We start from the raw sequence: 19,219 nt of genomic DNA on the forward strand, positions 1-19,219 counted from the left end.
GGGAGCTGCGGCCGGCTGGTGTGTAGGTGGGTGTGTGGGCGGGGGGCGGGAGCAGCGGCCGGTCTTTACACAGTTTATGTGCAGCTATCCTGAAAGTAAGACCTAGCGGATTTCTGTAATATGAGATCTACCACCGAACTAGGTCTTATTTTCGGGGTAGGTCTTATATTAGAGAAATCCCTGAAGATAGCGCTAGGTCTTACTATCGGGGTAGGTCTTACTTTCAGGGAAACACGGTAGTATTTTGGGGCACTGAATTTACCTTAAGTGAATTTTTCAGTAAATGTTTGTGTTTGATAATAAGTTGCGCTAATGTCGTGCAACATACAAAATTTGAAACTGCCACCATTTTATTCTACAGGGTCTTGGCTTTCAGAAAATATATCATGTTTGGGGGTTTTAAGTCATTTTAAGGCCTAAAATGTTGATTATAACATGTGTGCAAAAGAAAAAAGGCCTTGGTCCTTAAGGGGTTAATAACACCCGCTTGCTCCAATTATGCAAATTTAATCAACATCGTCCCTCCACGAGGTCTCTACCCCATTCTAGCTATGTTGATTGGAGCAACATTCACCATATTTATTCCCGGAGAATGATTGTACAAGTCTTTCTGAGTTGAGAAAGCTGGTCGGGTGACCAGTGAAACGTTTTGAAGAAATATACAGCAAGTCCAGTTGCTTCAATTTATTTTTTACCGATAGTCTCATAGGTGTTAATAGTAGGGCATAATAACGGGCATATTGCTGCGTTTCAAATATTCCGGATATCAAATAGCTGTGAAATAAAATCTGTGACCCAAAACTAGAATGATCTAAAGTTAAGACAATCCCACATAATTTCTGATTTGTTGGTGAGCCCCCTTCATATATAACCTGAGGAGGTGGCGGCGTAGGTATCTGATCTGTATCAGTCTATCTCTGGAGAAGATGACTGTGGTGAAGTAGGTTTATTCTGACTCCGATTGTTGTGCTAGTGACTTACCCCTTGCTGAGACCTCAATGCCTGACCTGTATAAGCAGATTCAATCACTGAGGACAATCATTGTCAGATAGCTGAACTCACCAAATACCTTTTCATTCACAAGGGTTGCTTTATTCTGTACATCAGACAACAGGATACAGCAGAATGAATGGTTTCAGTATTATGCGGTCAAAAGATGATGCTTTCGTAGCGTACTGTGCAGAATACACGTGTCCCTTGCTAAATGTGGCCTGCAGCTGCATCCATGACGCAGGAAGTACTGACCAACAAGAAGGGTGGAGCATACATAAAGAGGAAATACATCACAAAGGGAACACAGAACAACATGTGCGTTACCACAAAGGGTCACTAGATGGCAGCATAGGGACTAACAATAAAATAGCTATAGAAAAAATGGTTCAAGGAAATAACTATATACATTCTCATCTTCATCAATATAAATAACATATTCTATGCCCCATTGGGGCGGCACAAGGTTCCTTCAGTTCTAATTCCAGCACGTTAGGTAGAAAATCTTTCCATTTGGATTCAAGTTTGTCATGTTTGGTATCTTTGGCAGTAAGCACTTTTGCATCGTTGTGGAAGATAAGTCTTTTGTCATTTTTTGATGAGGACCAAATTTTGAACAGTAGTGGTTTGAATACGGACTTCTCTGGAGATGAGTTAGGTATAAGCAGCATGCCGGAGTTGTGCCGGAGCAGTATGATTCTGGTTCTCCACTATAAGTAGCCCAATCGCGCCCAGGGTGTCACAAGTACGGTGCTGTTAGATTCAAGCCTTTTCCTGTTGATCTGAAGCTCGGTTGTTAGTCGTAGGGGAATGACTGAGAGTTTCTCTTACCCCCTGTGCAGGGGCGTAACTAGAAATCACAGGGCCCCATAGCAACATTTTGTATGGGGCCCTGCGATTTCTACTTACACCCCTTGAAGAGGCCACTTGAGATCCCACACAGCTCACCTGAGGGTGACCCTGCAGAGCCCACCGTAGACTATATATGGTGGGCTCTGCAGGGTCACACTCCTTACCTGTACGCCTCTTCTTCCTCCGTCTTCCCTCCTCTGTCACGGCCCCGCCTCCTGCTCCGTCACCGGCCCCGCCTCCTTCTCTGTTGCTGACCCCCCCCGGGCCCCGCGTCCTCCTCCCCTGCCGGGTCCAGCCTTGTCCACCACCGCTGCTAGCTCTCGTTGACTCAGCAGCGGCTGTGGAGAAGAACTCAGCGCTGCACAGATCCCTGACAGTGATCTGAACAGCGGCACGTTCGAAGCCATAGCGAACCAGGCGGCCCGCATGGCATCAGGGGGGTGTCCTGGTCGGGCCCCATAGCGGCTGCCTGGGTCGCTATAGCGATTGTTACGCCACTGCCCCTGTATAGTCTGGAGTTGGTGACCATGACCAGCATTTTCAGGTGTCCACATTTACGGACCATAGCCATCAAAGCCAAGCTAAATACATTGGCTTTACATACACTATATAGAACCTCTTGTAGAAGAATCCAGACCACGGGAAATGAAAATCCAAATTTATTAACTGCATATACATGGCACTTCAACAGCAATAGGAAAGTGATGGATTGTTTACATTTCAAGGGAATATTTTTTTTTATTTATTTCAATAAATTTTTATTAGCATATAAAGATGTAGAAAGTACAAACATTGCAGGCTCTACCAGAACAGATGGTAGGACACACGCCTCAGGCATTCAATGCAATTAACATAAGATTGTTACTAAGATTGAATACATTATGAATATTCCAGCGTTCAATTGTGGTAGGGTGCGTCAGAGTGTTATCTCTCATCGACTGGCAGAGACATGGTTCAGGCCAACGGGACCGACCAATAGTAATCAGGATTTTTACGAAAAGTTAGCGTGAAATTAGAAGTATAGCGGTAGATTGTAGCTTTAGAAGGAGCTGCTATACAGCCCTTGCAGCAGTAGAAGGATAAGAAAAGAGAGGGGGGAAAGAGAGTGTGGGAGGTTATGTGGAAAGGGCGGGGGAGGAGAGGGGAGGTTGGGGGAAGTACACATCTAGGTAGGGTTATGTGGCCCGTGGCCGGCAGTGGTGAGAGCTAGGGCACCTTTTCATACGTCTAATAATGTTCTATCAAAATTCGGTGAGAAGAAATGTGCGACCCATGGTTCCCAAGTTCTGTCAAATTTGGAGAAATTGCCAAGTAATTTCGCAGTCAGCTTCTCGTTAATTAGGATCCAGTGGATTCTATTTTTAACTGCCGCGATGCTCAGTGTATTGGAGAGCCAAGCTTTGGCAATAACCTGTTTAGTGGCAGTAAGGACATGAGTGAGAAGTTTGAATTCATACTTGGATATGTCGGGCGGTCGAACGTTCAGCAGTGCTTCGCTCGGGGTCAACTGTATGTTCCTCTTGGTGAGGGTGGAGAGTATTGCGTTCACCTGAGACCAGAGCCTCTGGGCGATCGGGCAATTCCACCAAACATGGAGGAAATCCCCCCGCGTTGCACAGCCTCGGAAGCAACTTGGCGAGCTGCCAGGCGTCACATGGGCCATGCGACTCGGCACCATGTACCACCTGTACAGGACCTTATAGTTAGCCTCTACTGCTGTCGCATTACGGGAGCAAGAGGCCGTGGTATCCCATATCTGCTGCCACGGTATTTCATCCATTTACCGGGCGGGACATGGTTTCGATTCGCGATGTGTAGAAGATGCCGCCCGGTGAGTAGGAGATAAATTTGCGTCAGTCTGGGAGGCTGTAGAGGCTATTCGGGACCCGGCAGGTACGGAGCCGAACTAAAACGCGTCCGTCCTAGCTCTGCGCGCGCATGCGCCCCCCTTCAAGGGAATATTTTTACAATTTTGACAATGTATTCAAACAAACTGATTGACAAACAAAATATCCCTCATTAATGCCAGCAATGCCCGATTATGTAACCCTCTAGACATCCAAACTATGTAAAATTCCAGAAGATAGTCTCATTATTTAATTCGTTCCACGATTCTGGTCGCGAACCGAATTGGTCACGAACTGAATCAAATTTCCCCATAAGGTTCAATGTAAATAAGGTTAATCCGTTCTGAACCATATGTAATTTTTTTCTTGTCAGCTTCATTACAGCTCTGCACTTTCTTTTTACCACCATGCTTGCTCTGCACTTTCTGGTTACCTTCATTACCGCTCTGCACATTGTTGTCACCTGCATTACCGCTCTGCACTTTCTTTTTACCACCATGCTTGCTCTGCACTTTCTGGTTACCTTCATTACCGCGCTGCACATTGTTATCACCTTCATTACAGCTCTGCACTTGCTTTTTACCACCGTGCTTGCTCTGCACTTTCTGGTTACCTTCATTACCACTCTGCACATTGTTGTCACCAAGAAAAAAAAGCTCTGCACTTTCTTTTTACCACCATGCTTGCTCTGCACTTTCTGGTTACCTTCATTACCGCGCTGCACATTGTTGTCACCTTCATTACAGCTCTGCACTTTCTTTTTACCACCATGCTTGCGCTGCACTTTCTGGTCACCTTCATTACCGCTCTGCACATTGTTGTCACCTTCATTACAGCTCTGCACTTTCTTTTTACCACCGTGCTTGCTCTGCACTTTCTGGTTACCTTCATTACCGCTCTGCACATTGTTATTACCTTCATTACCGCTCTGCACTTTCTTTGGAGCCATGCTGGATTGAATAATACTGTACAGCACTGTATGTGCAAAAAAAGCACACAAAAAAAGCTTCACAGCAAGTGCGCACAGGTCTGTCGGCGACCGCGATCTCGACAAGAGGAAGCCCCGACCACATGTCAGAGCGGGGAAGATGGCCGCGGCCGTGTTTGTCACCCGGTTTGGAGCTCGCGAACGGAAGCAGAATTTTGCTAAACTTCCTGTTCGCGAAGCGAATTGTTGGCGAACAGAAGCGTTTGTGAATCGAGGTATTACTGTATCCATAACAAGCCCACTTGGAGGACAATAACCAAGAGTAATCTGTCTGGCGTGTTCTTACCCAACAAACTAAACCTTGACATGTCCACACATTCCTGTCAAGACATCGGTGGGAAGTGACTTCATTGCTGGGGCTGTCTCTCTGAGCGGGTGTTAAATGGCATCCCCCTCTAAAAAACTTTTAATACTCAGAACCAGGTATGGGCAAAGGGCTCTATGGGTGCAGTGTTATTTGTATGGAGTCCCCTCCCCCTATGACCATCCCCTTCATACAGTCCTTCCCACTTTCATCTCTACCCTTGTAAGCTGCTGGATTCTTTTCACTTTATCTGGCATTAAATGTAACATCACATTGTATGAAGAATAACGAGCTCCAGGCCACAAATCTCCTGTGTATAGTGCCAATCTCTTGTGACTTATTCATTATATTCATATCAGAAGCAGTGTGTAGGAGGAGACCCAAAACACTTGTTTTTAGCATATTTGTTATTGTACTTTCAGTGTATCGGACACACACAGTAGGTATGGGCTCTGTTCTCAGTATAAAATAAAGCAATATCTACAATTCTTGTAAAAATGAAGATAAAGAATGTGTATACATATTTCTTTTTTCATAAAACTCCCAACCTCTATGACGGTCTAAGGCTGAGCATGTAGAGGACGATTCAAGCGATTTCATGACGATTGAACAAAGAATTGCAACATTCAAGGTCCAGAAATAACCAATAAGATATTGGTGAAAATGGTTTTCCAGCACTCGGAGAAGCAGAGGAGGACTGAGAACTAGGGATGCACCGATACTGGTTTTGCGGTATCGCGTACGAGCACCAAAAAAAATTTCCGTTACTCACCGATACCAAATACCGATACTGGAAGTCCCATTAAGGTAGCCAGGTGGCGTGTAAAGACCCGCCACCCGGCTTCCCGATTAGCAGGGAAGCCGTCCCCATGCTTCTTGTCATTAGGTGACGAGAAAGCATGGAGCCGGCTTTCTGGCCAATCAGGAAGCCGGGAGCCGTTTAATAATGTGGTGCCCGGCTCCCTGATTGGCCGTGAAGCCGGCTCCATGCCCCCTCTTCATGAGCTGACGAGGAGCATGAAGCCGGCTTTCCGACCAATCAGAAAGCCGGGTAGCGCGGCATTACACTGCGCCCGGCTTCCTGATTGGCCAGCTTCCCGACCAATCACGAAGCCGGGCAGCGAGTCATTACACGATGCCCGGCTTCCTGATTGACCGGGAAGCCGGCTCCATGCTCTCTCGTCACAATTGAAGAGCTTTTAGCACCCTGGGACGCTCCCACCGGAAAGAGGGTGGGAGGCACACCTGCTGCCACCCCCTCCACGTGATCCAAATAGATGCCACCTGAGGCAACCACCTCAGACTGCCTCATTAGGGTTGGCCCTAGCCTGGGAAGATAATTAAAATGAATGCTAGTGCTATGGAGCTGACACTATAATTTGCAACAACCTTTAATTTTATGAGCTACAATACCCTAAAAAAAACTCAGCTTTTGGTTTTGAAGAGAATGGACACACCCCCATCTGCCTCCCACAATGCTCAATGATTGACCAACCAATCACCAGGTTTAAGCAAAGTCATGTGATGGGTGCGTAGGCCTTACATAGGAATTTCAGGAGCTCTAGTGGCCTTCTGGGAAGACCAAGATGTCATAAGAATGGTAAACATTAGGGTGCCAGCTGTACAATGATATCATTATATTTTAATATGTACGTAATATGACATTAGCTAAAGGTTTAATTTAAGCTTGCCATGGATGTTGGGTGATGGGTCAACATTTTCATATCTAAGGGCTGAAACCAATGCCCCTGGTTGCCGGATCTTAAGTAGAGGACCTCTACTAGAAGTGGCTACCTGCTTTTCTCACTATAACATCAACATGCACGCTTGGATGATTCCTCCATTGATGTCTCTGTGACAGTTGGCTGACAGAGTCCTTCAGATAGGCCTGAACATCTGACCACCGTCTAATATCTACAGCAATACCTACTTGGCTTCAACCTCTTCCTTCTCCTTCCTCCTGTGGGACCTAAGATGTGAAATGAGCGATGATTTCCTTGAGAACTTTCTCCCACATTCAGAGCAGGAAAATGGTTGAACACCGGTGTGGACTCTCTCATGTCTAACCAGATTTGACCTTTGCGCGAAGCCCCTCCCGCACTCGGAACAGGAGTAAGTGCGATTGCCGGTGTGGATTCTCTGATGGGCGGCTAGGTTGGATTTATCAGAAAAACATTTGCCGCACTCGGTGCATAAAAATGGACGGTCTCCCGTGTGTATTCTTTGATGAGCAACCAGATTGGGCCGTCCACTGAAACATTTGCCGCATTCAGAACACAAATATGGCTTCTCCCCCGTGTGGGACCTCAGGTGTGAGATGAGGTGTCCTCTCCGGGAAAAACATTCTCCACATTCAGAACAGGAGAATGGTTTCTCGGACCTGAGAGCTCTCTCGTGGTTTACTAGGAGCCACCTTTCTAAAAAACATTTGCCGCACTCCACGCAGGAAAATGGCTTTTCCCCCGTGTGGCCCCTCTGGTGTCTAATAAGTTGGTTTTTCCAAAAATATCTTTTCCCACACTCCGAACAGGAAAAGAGCTTCTCGGATGTGTGGGACCTCTTGTGTTTGGCAAAATCCGACTTTTGTCTGAAACACTTCCCACATTCCGAACATGTGAAAGGCCGTTGGCCCGTATGACGAGTCTGGTGTCTGATAAGCTGGTCTTTAGAAGAAAAATATCTGCCACACTCCAGACATGAATATGGCTTTTCCCCTGTATGCGACCTCTTGTGGGACATGAGGATCCCCTTGCGGGAAAAACACCTCCCACACTCGGAACAGGAGAATGGCTTCTCAGTCGTGTGGGTTACTTCATGGTTAATAAGGTGCGACCTGGTGGTGAAACACTTTCTACATTCAGAACATGAGTATGGCTTCTCCCCTGTGTGAAGCCTTTCATGTGTGATGAGAGATGACTTCCGTGTGAAACATTTCCCGCATTCGAAGCATGAAAATGGCTTCTTGGCTTTGTAAGTTCTCTGGGGTTCTGCAAACGTTGCTCCCTCTATAACATGTTCTTCAGGCAGAGATGACAAGAGTTTATCAGCACTGTCAGATGTTGGATGAAGGTTTGGGTTGATGAGGTCTTCGTCTGAAGGATCACATGTGACCTCATCATTTTCTACTTCGACATCAAGACACATGAAAGGTCGTCGTTTGGTGCCGTACTTCCTGTATTGTCCATCTGGGGGCAGGGGAGAAAATACAGGAATAAAGTAAGTTTCAGGAGTTATATGAGATCAACAATTACGAGAGCCAAACCATAGAAGATGGAGATATTCTACATCCCATCCTGTGCCATTATGATTTGTAACTTGCACCAAGCTTTCCAAGCCAATGTATAAGTCCCTCAAGTCTAATAGAGGCTGATAGCTCCTGACTCCCCCCACTAAACACATTCCGTCCCCCCAATTACTGACAGAGGAGGGGGGAGAAGAAGAGATTGTTGTAGAGACTGAACAAGGAGAATCTGCGACTCTTTTCTGGATTTAATGATTATTGCTCACCTGTGCCGATCTCCGGAGGAACGTCCTCCTCCTTACACGGCTCATCATCCCACGTATTTGGGACTTCTGCTTCCTCTTTCACTTTAATCAAGGTTTGATCCTGAATAATAAAAAAACAACCCAAATAATAAACTGAATAAACCAATATCTTCATACACTGTTATCTAACCATATGGAACATCTGCACATTCGGACTTCTAGGATAAAAGCTATACACTGCCGGCTATTGTGCTGACACTGTCCTTCCTTCTGGAGGGGGGCTACTTTTGTGTCCCATGGTCCCTGTGTGTGTTCTAAAGTAGTCACCGCTCCAAGCTCGCTCCTGTGATGGACTGCAATCTCAATACAAATTGGTTAACTAAACATGAGATTGTAGTCCATCACAGGAGCGAGCTTGGAGCGGTGACTACTTTACAACATACAGAGAGACCATGAGGATCAAAAGTAGTCACCCTCCAGAAGGAAGGACAGTGTCAGCACCAATTCAGAGATGATTGGAGGATCTACAGCCGAGTGATACACAAATAAGATACATTTCTGTTAATAGTTAAGGGACTTGAATGCATTTGTAAGAATTAACTCCTGAGTTTAGAGTCACTTTAAAGAGTGTATGGCCATCTTAAGCTGCCTACATAGATTAAAAACTCTGGACATTGTACAACAGTGTCTACAGTCCTGGGTGATGGCTGCATAATTCATTTATGGACCCTACATGGGGAGATCATTAATAGGTTAGCTCTAAACTCATTAATGAACCCCAATAAATGGGCTCTGTATATCAGAAAATGTAGAATCTATGGAGGAGACTTTGGAAGACAGATGCAGGGAAAGGCAGTACAAAATATAAACAGATTAAGATTACTGGGCAGCAAATTGCTGTACGTTTCCTGGTGCTGGTATAAAGCTCCCTGTCTAAGAGGACCACACAGAGGATCAAGACAATACGTCTATAGCAAATGTACGCAAAATGGTTGCAAATTATTTTCCAGACCTTGCTTTGGTTGTCAAATGAGCTTAATTTTGTGTCGGTGTTCTATCGAAAGCTCCAACTCATCGAGATCTCCAACTACCTCACTTCTGGTGCTCAGAAAGTCTGGAGCTCTGCACAGATGCGCTGCGCATGCGTGCATAGCATTTTCGGGATACTCGTTGAGTTTGCCACCTGCTGAATATTGTTAAAATGCAGCTGCACAGAGCTCCGCCAGTCTTTGTGTTTTGCAGTCTAACGCCGTCTGGTAAAAATCTCCAACTCGCAAGTACCGGGCAGTGATGTAGTTGGAGATTTCGACGAGTTGGAGCTTTCGATAGAACACCGGCAGCAAAAGTTCACACAGCAGGTTTCGGCTTGAAGCTGGTCTCAGCCAGAAAAGCATAATCACCAGTTCCAGCATTCATAACAAAGGTGCCCTGTCTACAGGAATAAAACAGAACACATCTCGGCAAAACAACATGCTCTGACATCCCTAAGGTTAGAAATAAAACACAACTGGTATATGCATTGGATAAAAGTTTCATTCTCTTTTTTGCCTTTGCATATCTCTCCTCTCTCCCTTTATTATTGTCTTTGTTCCCATCTACCTGACAATCCTGGGTGATCCTTTGACATTCCTGTGTGGAGTCCCGGGAATACAGAGGATGGGTCTGAGGGATCTCCTGATGTTCCTGTGTGGAATCCCGGGAATACAGAGGCCGGGTCTGAGGGACCTCCTGATGTTCCTGTGTGGAATCCCGGGAATACAGAGGACGGGGACATCTTTCAGGTGTATTTCTGTTCCCGGATCCATCTGTAGGAAACACACATATGGTCAGTTTGGTTGCCTGATAAAGATCATCAGAAGGCAGAGGCGAGAAGAGTTCTGTTATGCCAGCATTTTAAAATGTGAGGAAAGATGTCATTAGAGGACACTTAGCTAAGATCCTGCTACGTGTGATCCTGCTACGTGTGATCCTGCTACGTGTGATCCTGATACGTGTGATCCTGCTATGTGATCCTGCTGCGTGTGATCCTGCTGCGTGTGATCCAGCTACGTGTGATCCTGCTGCGTGTGATCCAGCTGCGTGTGATCCTCATACGTGTGATCCTGCTACGTGATCCTGCTACGTGTGATCCTGATACGTGTGATCCTGCTACGTGATCCTGATACGTGTGATCCTGCTACGTGTGATCCTGCTACGTGTGATCCTACTACGCGATCCTGCTACGTGTGATCCTGCTACGTGTGATCCTGATACGTGTGATCCTGCTACGTGATCCTGCTACGTGTGATCCTGCTGCGTGTGATCCTGCTACGTGTGATCCTGCTACGTGATCCTGCTACGTGTGATCCTGATACGTGTGATCCTGCTACGTGATCCTGATACGTGTGATCCTGCTACGTGTGATCCTGCTACGTGTGAGCCTGCTACGTGTGATCATGATACGCGTGATCCTGCTACGTGTGATCCTGCTACGTGTGATCCTGCTACGTGTGATTCTGATACGTGTGATCCTGATACGTGTTATCCTGCTACCCCCAGTGAACTGCATGCAACCACAGAGATCTTTGAATAAACCGGGTCCGTTCTCACACATGACCATCACACTATGCACCACTTTACCATTCACAAAAGAACAAGACATACATGGAACAGGAGCATTGATGACCTGATACTTCATCAACTGTCAGAATGCTCAAAATCAAAACTAGATTAAGAATGAAAGAAGCAGTACAAGGAGCCAATCAGCTCATATACTGAAAGCATCATGCTGATAGGAAGATAAAGCAGAGTGACAGGGAGAGGAGCTCATCACTGTGCTGCCTGGGCACAGAGGAAGTATGTTGAATGATGGTGGCCGTCGTTCAACAGAGGAAGCTGAGGACCACTAGTGGTAGAAGGCCCTTCTATGAAAAAGTAAAAGCATTCAGTGTATGGTGTTTGAACTTTACCTGTGATGATCTCCGGAGGAACTTCCTCTTTAATCTTCACATATCCTTCCTTCTCCTCAGCTTTGATGTCTCTCCGAGTGTCTCCGGGGTCTGTGAATAAAGATGAGAGTGAAGCCCCCTGTGCTGAGATGTATGAAAGACCCCAGAGAGTGTGTGTGGGGAGACTGGTCACGTCTCTTGGCTGGTAACACACAATGACATGATGTGAGGAGGAGGAGCCGGAGTCTAATAGAGGCTGATGGCTCCTGACTCCCCCCACTAAACACATTCCGTCCTCCTATTACTCTACTGACAGAGGAGGAGGGAGAAGAAGAGATTGTTATAGTGACTGAACAAGGAGAATCTGGGACTATTTTCTGGATTTAGTGTTAATTACTCACCTGTGCCGATCTCTGGAGGGATTTCTGCTTCCATACATAGGTCATCATATGTTACATAAGGCTCTTCATCATCATCTTCAACTTTAACAACGATCAGATCTTCATCCTACACAGTATATTGTGATTTCAACAGTTCTGATACAGGAAGAAAAAGAAGTTCACTTTTAGTGAGGACTCAAAGTCCCATCTACCTGACCATTCTGAGGGATCTCTTGATGTTCCTGTGTGGAATCCCGGAAATACAGAGGACGGGTCTGAGGGATCTCATGATGTTCCTCTGTGGAATCCCGGAAATACAGAGGACGGGTCTGAGGGATCTCATGATGTTCCTCTGTGGAATCCCGGGAATACAGAGGACGGGTCTGAGGGATCTCCTGATGTTCCTGTGTGGAATCCCGGGAATACAGAGGACGGGTCTGAGGGATCTCCTGATGTTCCTGTGTGGAATCCTGGGAATACAGAGGACGGGGACATCTCTCTGGGGTATTTCTCTTCCTGGATCCATCTGTAGGAAACACACACACTGACTGAATACAATGTTTCTATGTCTTTATAGCAGAGGATGTGTGTATCTAGGGGGACCCTCAATACTCTTCTCTCCTTTACAAGAAATGAAAGTCTCCTCTTACCCGGTGACGTGAGGGCCGTCCAGTTCTCCATGATGACATCTTTGCATGGGTCATTGGTTTCTTCTCATTTTTCTTTATGTCTATTAAAGAAAGCCCTTACAGCAAATAAACCTACATATTAAAAAAAAAAAAATGAACTACAAAAATGTTCAAGTTACTTTTTTGGATCTCAATTCACTGGATACAGAATCTCATTCTCTGTGAACTTCTCCATACACTTGAACAGAATGACCGTCCTGCAGATATCACGTGAGCTAAGGGGGAGCTAAGATAACCTTCCTGCCCTGACCCATTACAGGGGGCACTATGTGCTTTGTAAATGTCCCGGAGGTTGACTCCTGTTCTAGTTCCTAATTCACAGGGGCGACCAGTAATTGCCTTCCCCAACTATAGGTGTATTTCTTAAAAACACATGTTGTGGATTTCTTGAGAATACAACTCTAACGCCATCAGCTCTGTTCCCAGAGGAGCTCACCATCTAATGTTCTACACATCAGAAGACTTGCAGGAAGATGATGATTTGTTTTGGTGACATCATCCCCCCATCCAGTCCAAAGAGAGTGCTGGGACCCCCTTCTCTCTTCCTCCCCTCATAATTAAAAGATTTTATTACCTCCTCCTCACTGGGCACACACTGTTCAAAATCACATCTCATCCAGGAGGATTCTCACACTACTGTCCCCTCATTTGGGCACCAGAAAAATGGCCACCAATCCTACACTGAGGACAACAACATGAAAACATTTACATATTTATAAATATATAACCTTCATAAAGTTATCTATAGAAAATAACAATGAATGAACACTTGGTCTACAACAAAATGGCTGCCACCCCCTCTAAATGGGGACATTCTATCTTCTCATTATTTCTTTAACGTCTTCTATGGGAGTGTTGCAGGTGTTCTGTTGAAAACTTTAATTTCTCTGGATCCCAGCTGCATAAAGGCATTTGGATGGTTCACTCTCTATAACTTGAATAGTTTTATGAAAGGTGGAAGTGACCTCAATGCAGGTGGGTTGGTGGCCATTTTGTTGTAGTCCAGATAAAGGGTTCCCATAATTGTGAAAACATCTGTGCCCAGTGAAGAGGAGTAATAATGTCTTTCTTTTATTAGATTTTTACTCATAGAAAACAATTATAATTTACTAAAAATATGTGAAAGTGATCTTCATATAATAGCGTTTGAATCTTAGATTTTTTAATACTTACCTTTTACAGTTGTTTTGAGGCCAGCCATGTGATACGCAAGGTACTTTTCCTCTCCTGATCTTCTCCCAGCGGAGGGTGGACCTTAATGGTGCTAAGATCATTGCTGATGTCATCAGGTAAGTCCTGCTCTTGGCATTATTACAGAACACCATATTGATATAGCCTTGGGGAAAGGTCTATGATGCCCTGCACTCACAGTATGTCCTCAATCCTTCAGGTTGAGTAGAGCTGGGCGTCATTCAACCTGGAAGACTGAGGACACCTTGTGGTGGAGAAGAGGTACCGGTGTTTTCATTTTTGGAAGTTGGTATGTATGGAATGGTTGGAAAAGCTATATGGAGGGATTAAAGTGCTTAGAAGGATCTGTAGAAGGACATCATGATGGAGAACTGGCCGCCCCTTACATCAAAGTGTAAGAGGAGACTTTCATTTCTTGTAAAGGAGAGAAGAGTAGAGTAGAGAAGACTATCAGTCATCGCTCTCCACAGGGATTCCCCCCTACCTTCTTTGTTCCTCCAGCACTCACTGGAGGGACAGACAGGGGAGGGAGGTGGGCGTACAACTGCCATGTGTTACGGTAACACCCGTGACAGGAGACACTGGCTCACCCTAGACACGGAGTCTAAGCACCATCTGGTTTTCACCAGAGCTCCTGATGGTGGAGATGGGTTTTGGGTGCATGCTGGTACCTGGTCATGGCCCACAGGATCGCACACTACAAAGGGATGAGAAAAGACAGACTTCAATAAGGATACAGTGGTCTGGAACGTGGTCAGGATAAGGCAGGGGTCCCAACGGCAAATAACCAGAGAATGGTCATACAGTCTGGGTCAGCAGCCTGTAGACAGGAGACAAGAGTGAAGTCAGATCCAAGCAGGGGTCGGGGCAGGCGGCTAGCAGAGAGTGGTCAGGTAATTTAGGTTGACAACAAGCAGTCAGTAGATAAGGCAGGAGACGAGAGCATAGTCAGGTCCAGGCAGAAGATCAGGGCAGGTGGCAAGTAGAGAAGGGTCAGGTAGTCCAGGTCAACAAGCAGGAAACAATAGGAGTATTAAAGCTCTTTGCACATACAGGAAGCTGGCTTGAAGACATAGCACCAGTCCCTTGCAGCGCTGGTGCTTAAATACCCCTTTGAATCAGAGGCGACACGCCCAACTTCACTTCAAGGCGCTCTTGATGTCCTCATTTTGAGGTTATCATTAGTCATACCAGCCCGGATTCTGTTAGAAGCATTAGAAGTTATGGCAGGGCTCCTGTGAGTACCATTAGAGGTACTGGCGGGTCTTCTGGAAGTCCTGGGTGGGATTCTCAAAGAGGATCTGTAAAACCTGGCAGGGACCCTGCGAGTACCATAACACCATGCCAGCTTTGTGTACGACTACATACATGCACCTTTATGGTGCTCTGCTGCCGGTAGTGACATTTAAAAACGCAGGTCTTCACATACTTGCTTGCTTGCCCACACCGGTGTTAGAACCACAGTGCCTTTCCTTTGTGCTTCCTTTCCAGTTAAACCTGCAGTATGGTTATAGTTATATACAATGTGGCTTCATTACTCCACTTTGTAATGGAATAAAAAAGGTCTGTTGGATTTTCCCATGGAGGTGCCATCTTAAAACACTGGCAGCGTTTTGAGAGCTGGCACCTACAGGGTCATTGGAGCCCCAGCAGAAGAAGGTCTATGTGAGGAACCTTAGACACTGCTCTGTCCTCTCCTGCCCCTTGGTACCCTTAAAGCTGTTCTCCAGGCACCAACTATTCGCCATATTAGTTTAAAACAATTCTAAAAGCCCAAAGTACTCAGCTAAATCTGTGGTCATGTGACTTGACTGGTCCCTAGTCTTCTCTGTTCCTACAGTAGAATGTGTCCTTTGCCAGCACCTCTTCCAGCAGTGAAGACCAGCAATCCAGCGCTCACATAGACTGGTCACTTCATCGTCTGATGCCCACCTTGTTCTTTGAGTGATGTGAATACTTCTCATTGGCTTTCCTGCGGCGGGGGTCCCTTAAGGCTCCAGAACTGCAGCAGCATGATGACATCACAATAAGGGGCCCAGCCTACACGAACGCTGGTTCGCTGGTCTTCACTCCCAGAAGAGACGCTAGCAAGGAACACATGGCAGCATACCTAGAGGAGTAACAGTTGGATGGGGGGTTTACGGAGATGGACTTTAGGGGTCTGGTAGATGGGTTTTGTTTTTCTACATTTAACATTTGCTTGAAGCATGCTTTGAGGTGACTCAACAACCCCTGTGAAAGAAGAAGTATAATACTTACCTCACCTGCTAACCATCACGCCAGTCTTCTCTCTCTTGAAGAGCTATGGTGGCCACAGAATCTTGAACATTGGACCAACATCTGGATGTGCTGGATGCCTGGATTCTGACTGTGGGTTGTGGATTCTCCTGTTGGCTGCTACATCTCTATAGAATACAGGAGTGATGCAGGGGCAGGTGGGGGATCAGTCATCTGACACACCCAGAATACTCTATGGCCTTGCTCTTCACGAAAGTGAAGATCCAAGACAGGAGTCACTTTATTGGCAGGTCTCTATGTTATCTGGGTAGCGTGGATGACCTCTCTATGGTTACACCTAACACGCTCTACGTTCCTATGGTCTTAGCCAGAGATCCATTGTGGTTGCTTTAAATGCAGCCCCTTCTCTCCTGTGCTGGGCCTCGTCTCTCATAAGGAATGAGGTGCTACTCGAACAAATGCACCGCGTGCACCCAAAGGCGCGTGTTGCTGCTGCTGCACTACAATCGAGAGCAAATCACTACATGCACAATTAATGCCAACCTACAGACGTCCAAAAGGGCCGCAAGCTGGAGACTGTTCTGAAGAGCTTGCGATGAATGCCGACATGCAGGCGCGGGTTAAAAGGAACTATTCCATATCAAACAGAAATATCAGAGGTCGTTTACTACTGCTCACTGCTGCCATTTAGAATAATATTTCATGTTGATTTATTATAGCTTGGGCTGGGTATATGTACACCTCCATCCTCCCCTCAGCAATTGTCTCCTCTCAGTCATCTTACTCTTCAGTCACTTCCGGGCCGTGGCTATTGCACTTCCGCTGTTTGCGTTCCACGGCTGCCCAGCTGCTTTCTGGTTGCCATAGTGACGCTCACAAGCTTCGAGAGGCTAGTAAGCCTGTGACAGAGAATCGTTTAGTTCAGTAGAGAGCAACCACTAGAGGGCGACCGTCTGCTGTGTGAGAGGAGGAAGTGTCCTCGGTGCAGCGGGCGGCCATGTTGTTGTAGCCCGGAAGAGGAGGAATGAGTACTTTTTTTTTATGATTTAAAGAACCCTTTGGATGTGTGGCTGGAGAATGTGTGCCCATTTAAGAGGAGGTAATAACGTCTTTTTATTATGAGAGGAGGAAAAGTGAGAAGGGGGTCTCAGCACCCTGTGTGGACTGGATAGGGGGATCATGTCACCCCAACAAATCATCATTTTCCTGCAAGTCCTGTGATGTGTAGAACATTAGATGGTGAGCTCTGCTGGGGGCGTATTCTCGGGAAAGCCATGTCGCTATAGAAATATGCCTATTAAGAAAGGAACTGCTCATGGCTTCTGCGGTTTACGAAGCAAAAACAGGGAGTCATCCAGTACAAAACCTCTGTGACATGTGTTAGGTACACATCCGTACACGTCCGCCATGTCATCTCCAAGAGAATGTTTTTCACTTTCGTCTCTCACCCAAAACATGCCAACTGGCTTCCACCCTAATATTGTTCCTCCTGGGTGTTCCTTTATACAGCTGGGGCGGGTACTGTAAGCCCCTCTGGGGAACAGACTGATGTTAATTGACCAATGTAAAGTGTTGCAGAATATGTCAGCACTACATACAGTAAATAAAACAAAACCGTCTTGTTAAAGATCAAAGTCTATGTAGACCTGCATTCTTACAAGAAAATGTTTATTTTTTAGACCTGTTGCATTTTAAGCAGCATTTTATCGAGAGGATTGAGAAGGATCTGTAGAAGGACGTCATGATGGAGAACCGGCCGCCCCTCACATCACCGGGTAAGAGAAGACTTTAATTTCTTGTAAAGGAGAGAAGAGTATTGAGGATCCACCTAGATACACACATCCTCTGATATAAAGACATAGAAACAATGTATTCAGTCAGTGTGTATGTTTCCTACAGGTGGATCCAGGAACAGGAATACCCCAGAGAGATGTCCCCGTCCTCTGTATTCCCGGGATTCCACACAGGAACATCAGAAGATCTCTCAGGAACATCAGGAGATCCCTCTGACCCATCCTCTGTATTCCCGGGACTCCACACAGGAACATCAGGAGATCCCTCTGACCCGTCCTCTGTATTCCCGGGACTCCACACAGGAACATCAGGAGATCCCTCAGGAACATCAGGAGATCCCTCTGACCCGTCCTCAGTATTCCCGGGACTCCACACAGGAACATCAGGAGATCCCTCAGACCCGGCCTCTGTATTCCCCGGATTCCACACAGGAACATCAGGAGATCCCTCAGGAACATCAGGAGATCCCTCTGACCCGTCCTCTGTATTCCCGGGACTCCACACAGGAACATCAGGAGATCCCTCAGACCCGTCCTCTGTATTCCCGGGATTCCACACAGGAGCATCAGGAGATCCCTCAGACCCATCCTCTGTATTCCTGGGATTCCACACAGGAACATCAGGAGATCCCTCAGTATGATCAGGTGATAATAATTTTTCTATAGTGCTTTTCTCCCTAGTGACTAGTTAAAACTGGTACATGTCTTCACCCGTCCTCTGTATTCCTATGATTCCACGCAGGAACATCATGAGATCCCTCAGAAGGACCAGGTAGATGGGACTGAAAGTCACAACAGAGCTATGCATTATTTATATATTTGCTTAGTGGATCTTACATAATAAATATAATGCCTGTTTTGTATTTGTAAGAATGAAGAGGTCATTAAAGTTGAAGTTAAAGAGGAAGCAGAAGAGCCATTTATGAGAGATGAAGAGCTGTGTAAGGAGGAGGAGATCCCTCCAGAGATCAGCACAGGTGAGGAATAAACACTAAATCCAGAAAAGAGTCCCAGATTCTCCTTGTTCAGTCACTACAACAATCTCTTCTTCTCCCCCCTCCTCTGTCAGTAGACAGTAATGGGGGGACGGAATGTGTCTAGTGGGGGGAGTCAGGAGCCATCAGCCTCTATTAGACTCCGGCTCTCCTCCTCACATCATGTCATTGTGTGTTACCAGCCAAGAGACGTGACCAGTCTCCCCCCACACACACTTCTGGGGTCTCTCATACATCTCAGTACAGGGGGCTTCACTCTCATCTCTATTCACAGACCCCGGAGACACCAGAGACACTCAGAGAGACATCAAAGCTGAAGAAGGACATGCAAGGATTAAAGAGGAGGAAGTTCCTGTAGAGATCAGCACAGGTGAGCAATAAACACTAAATCCAGAAAAGTTTCATATATTCTTCTTTTTCAAGAGTCTTTTTTCATTTGATGTTTCATTCAAAAGTCCTCTTGTGATTTTAGACTCCCTGTAAAAAGAAGAACTATGAGGCGAGTGAAAATCACTCAGCCTCATAGTTCGACCCCCCCC

General features: G+C 46.1%; 1 protein-coding gene across 1 annotated transcript in view; it reads right to left on the bottom strand.

Annotated features, from left to right (window-relative positions):
• LOC108798760 (zinc finger protein 208-like) overlaps window positions 1–10,241 on the bottom strand; it is a 153,393-nt gene extending 143,152 nt beyond the window's left edge. Inside the window, exons 1-3 of the mRNA XM_018570543.1 lie at window positions 10,227–10,241; window positions 8,489–8,588; window positions 6,987–8,166 (exon numbers count right to left, since the gene is read on the bottom strand). Of these exons, the coding sequence (XP_018426045.1) occupies window positions 6,987–8,166; window positions 8,489–8,588; window positions 10,227–10,241 (1,295 nt within the window). The remainder of the gene's footprint in view (window positions 1–6,986; window positions 8,167–8,488; window positions 8,589–10,226) is intronic.
• Between the last annotated feature and the right edge of the window lie 8,978 nt (window positions 10,242–19,219).

Source organism: Nanorana parkeri, unplaced genomic scaffold (assembly GCF_000935625.1).
Source record: "Nanorana parkeri isolate BGI_ZX_2015 unplaced genomic scaffold, ASM93562v1 scaffold1552, whole genome shotgun sequence".
Lineage (NCBI taxonomy): Eukaryota > Metazoa > Chordata > Amphibia > Anura > Dicroglossidae > Nanorana > Nanorana parkeri.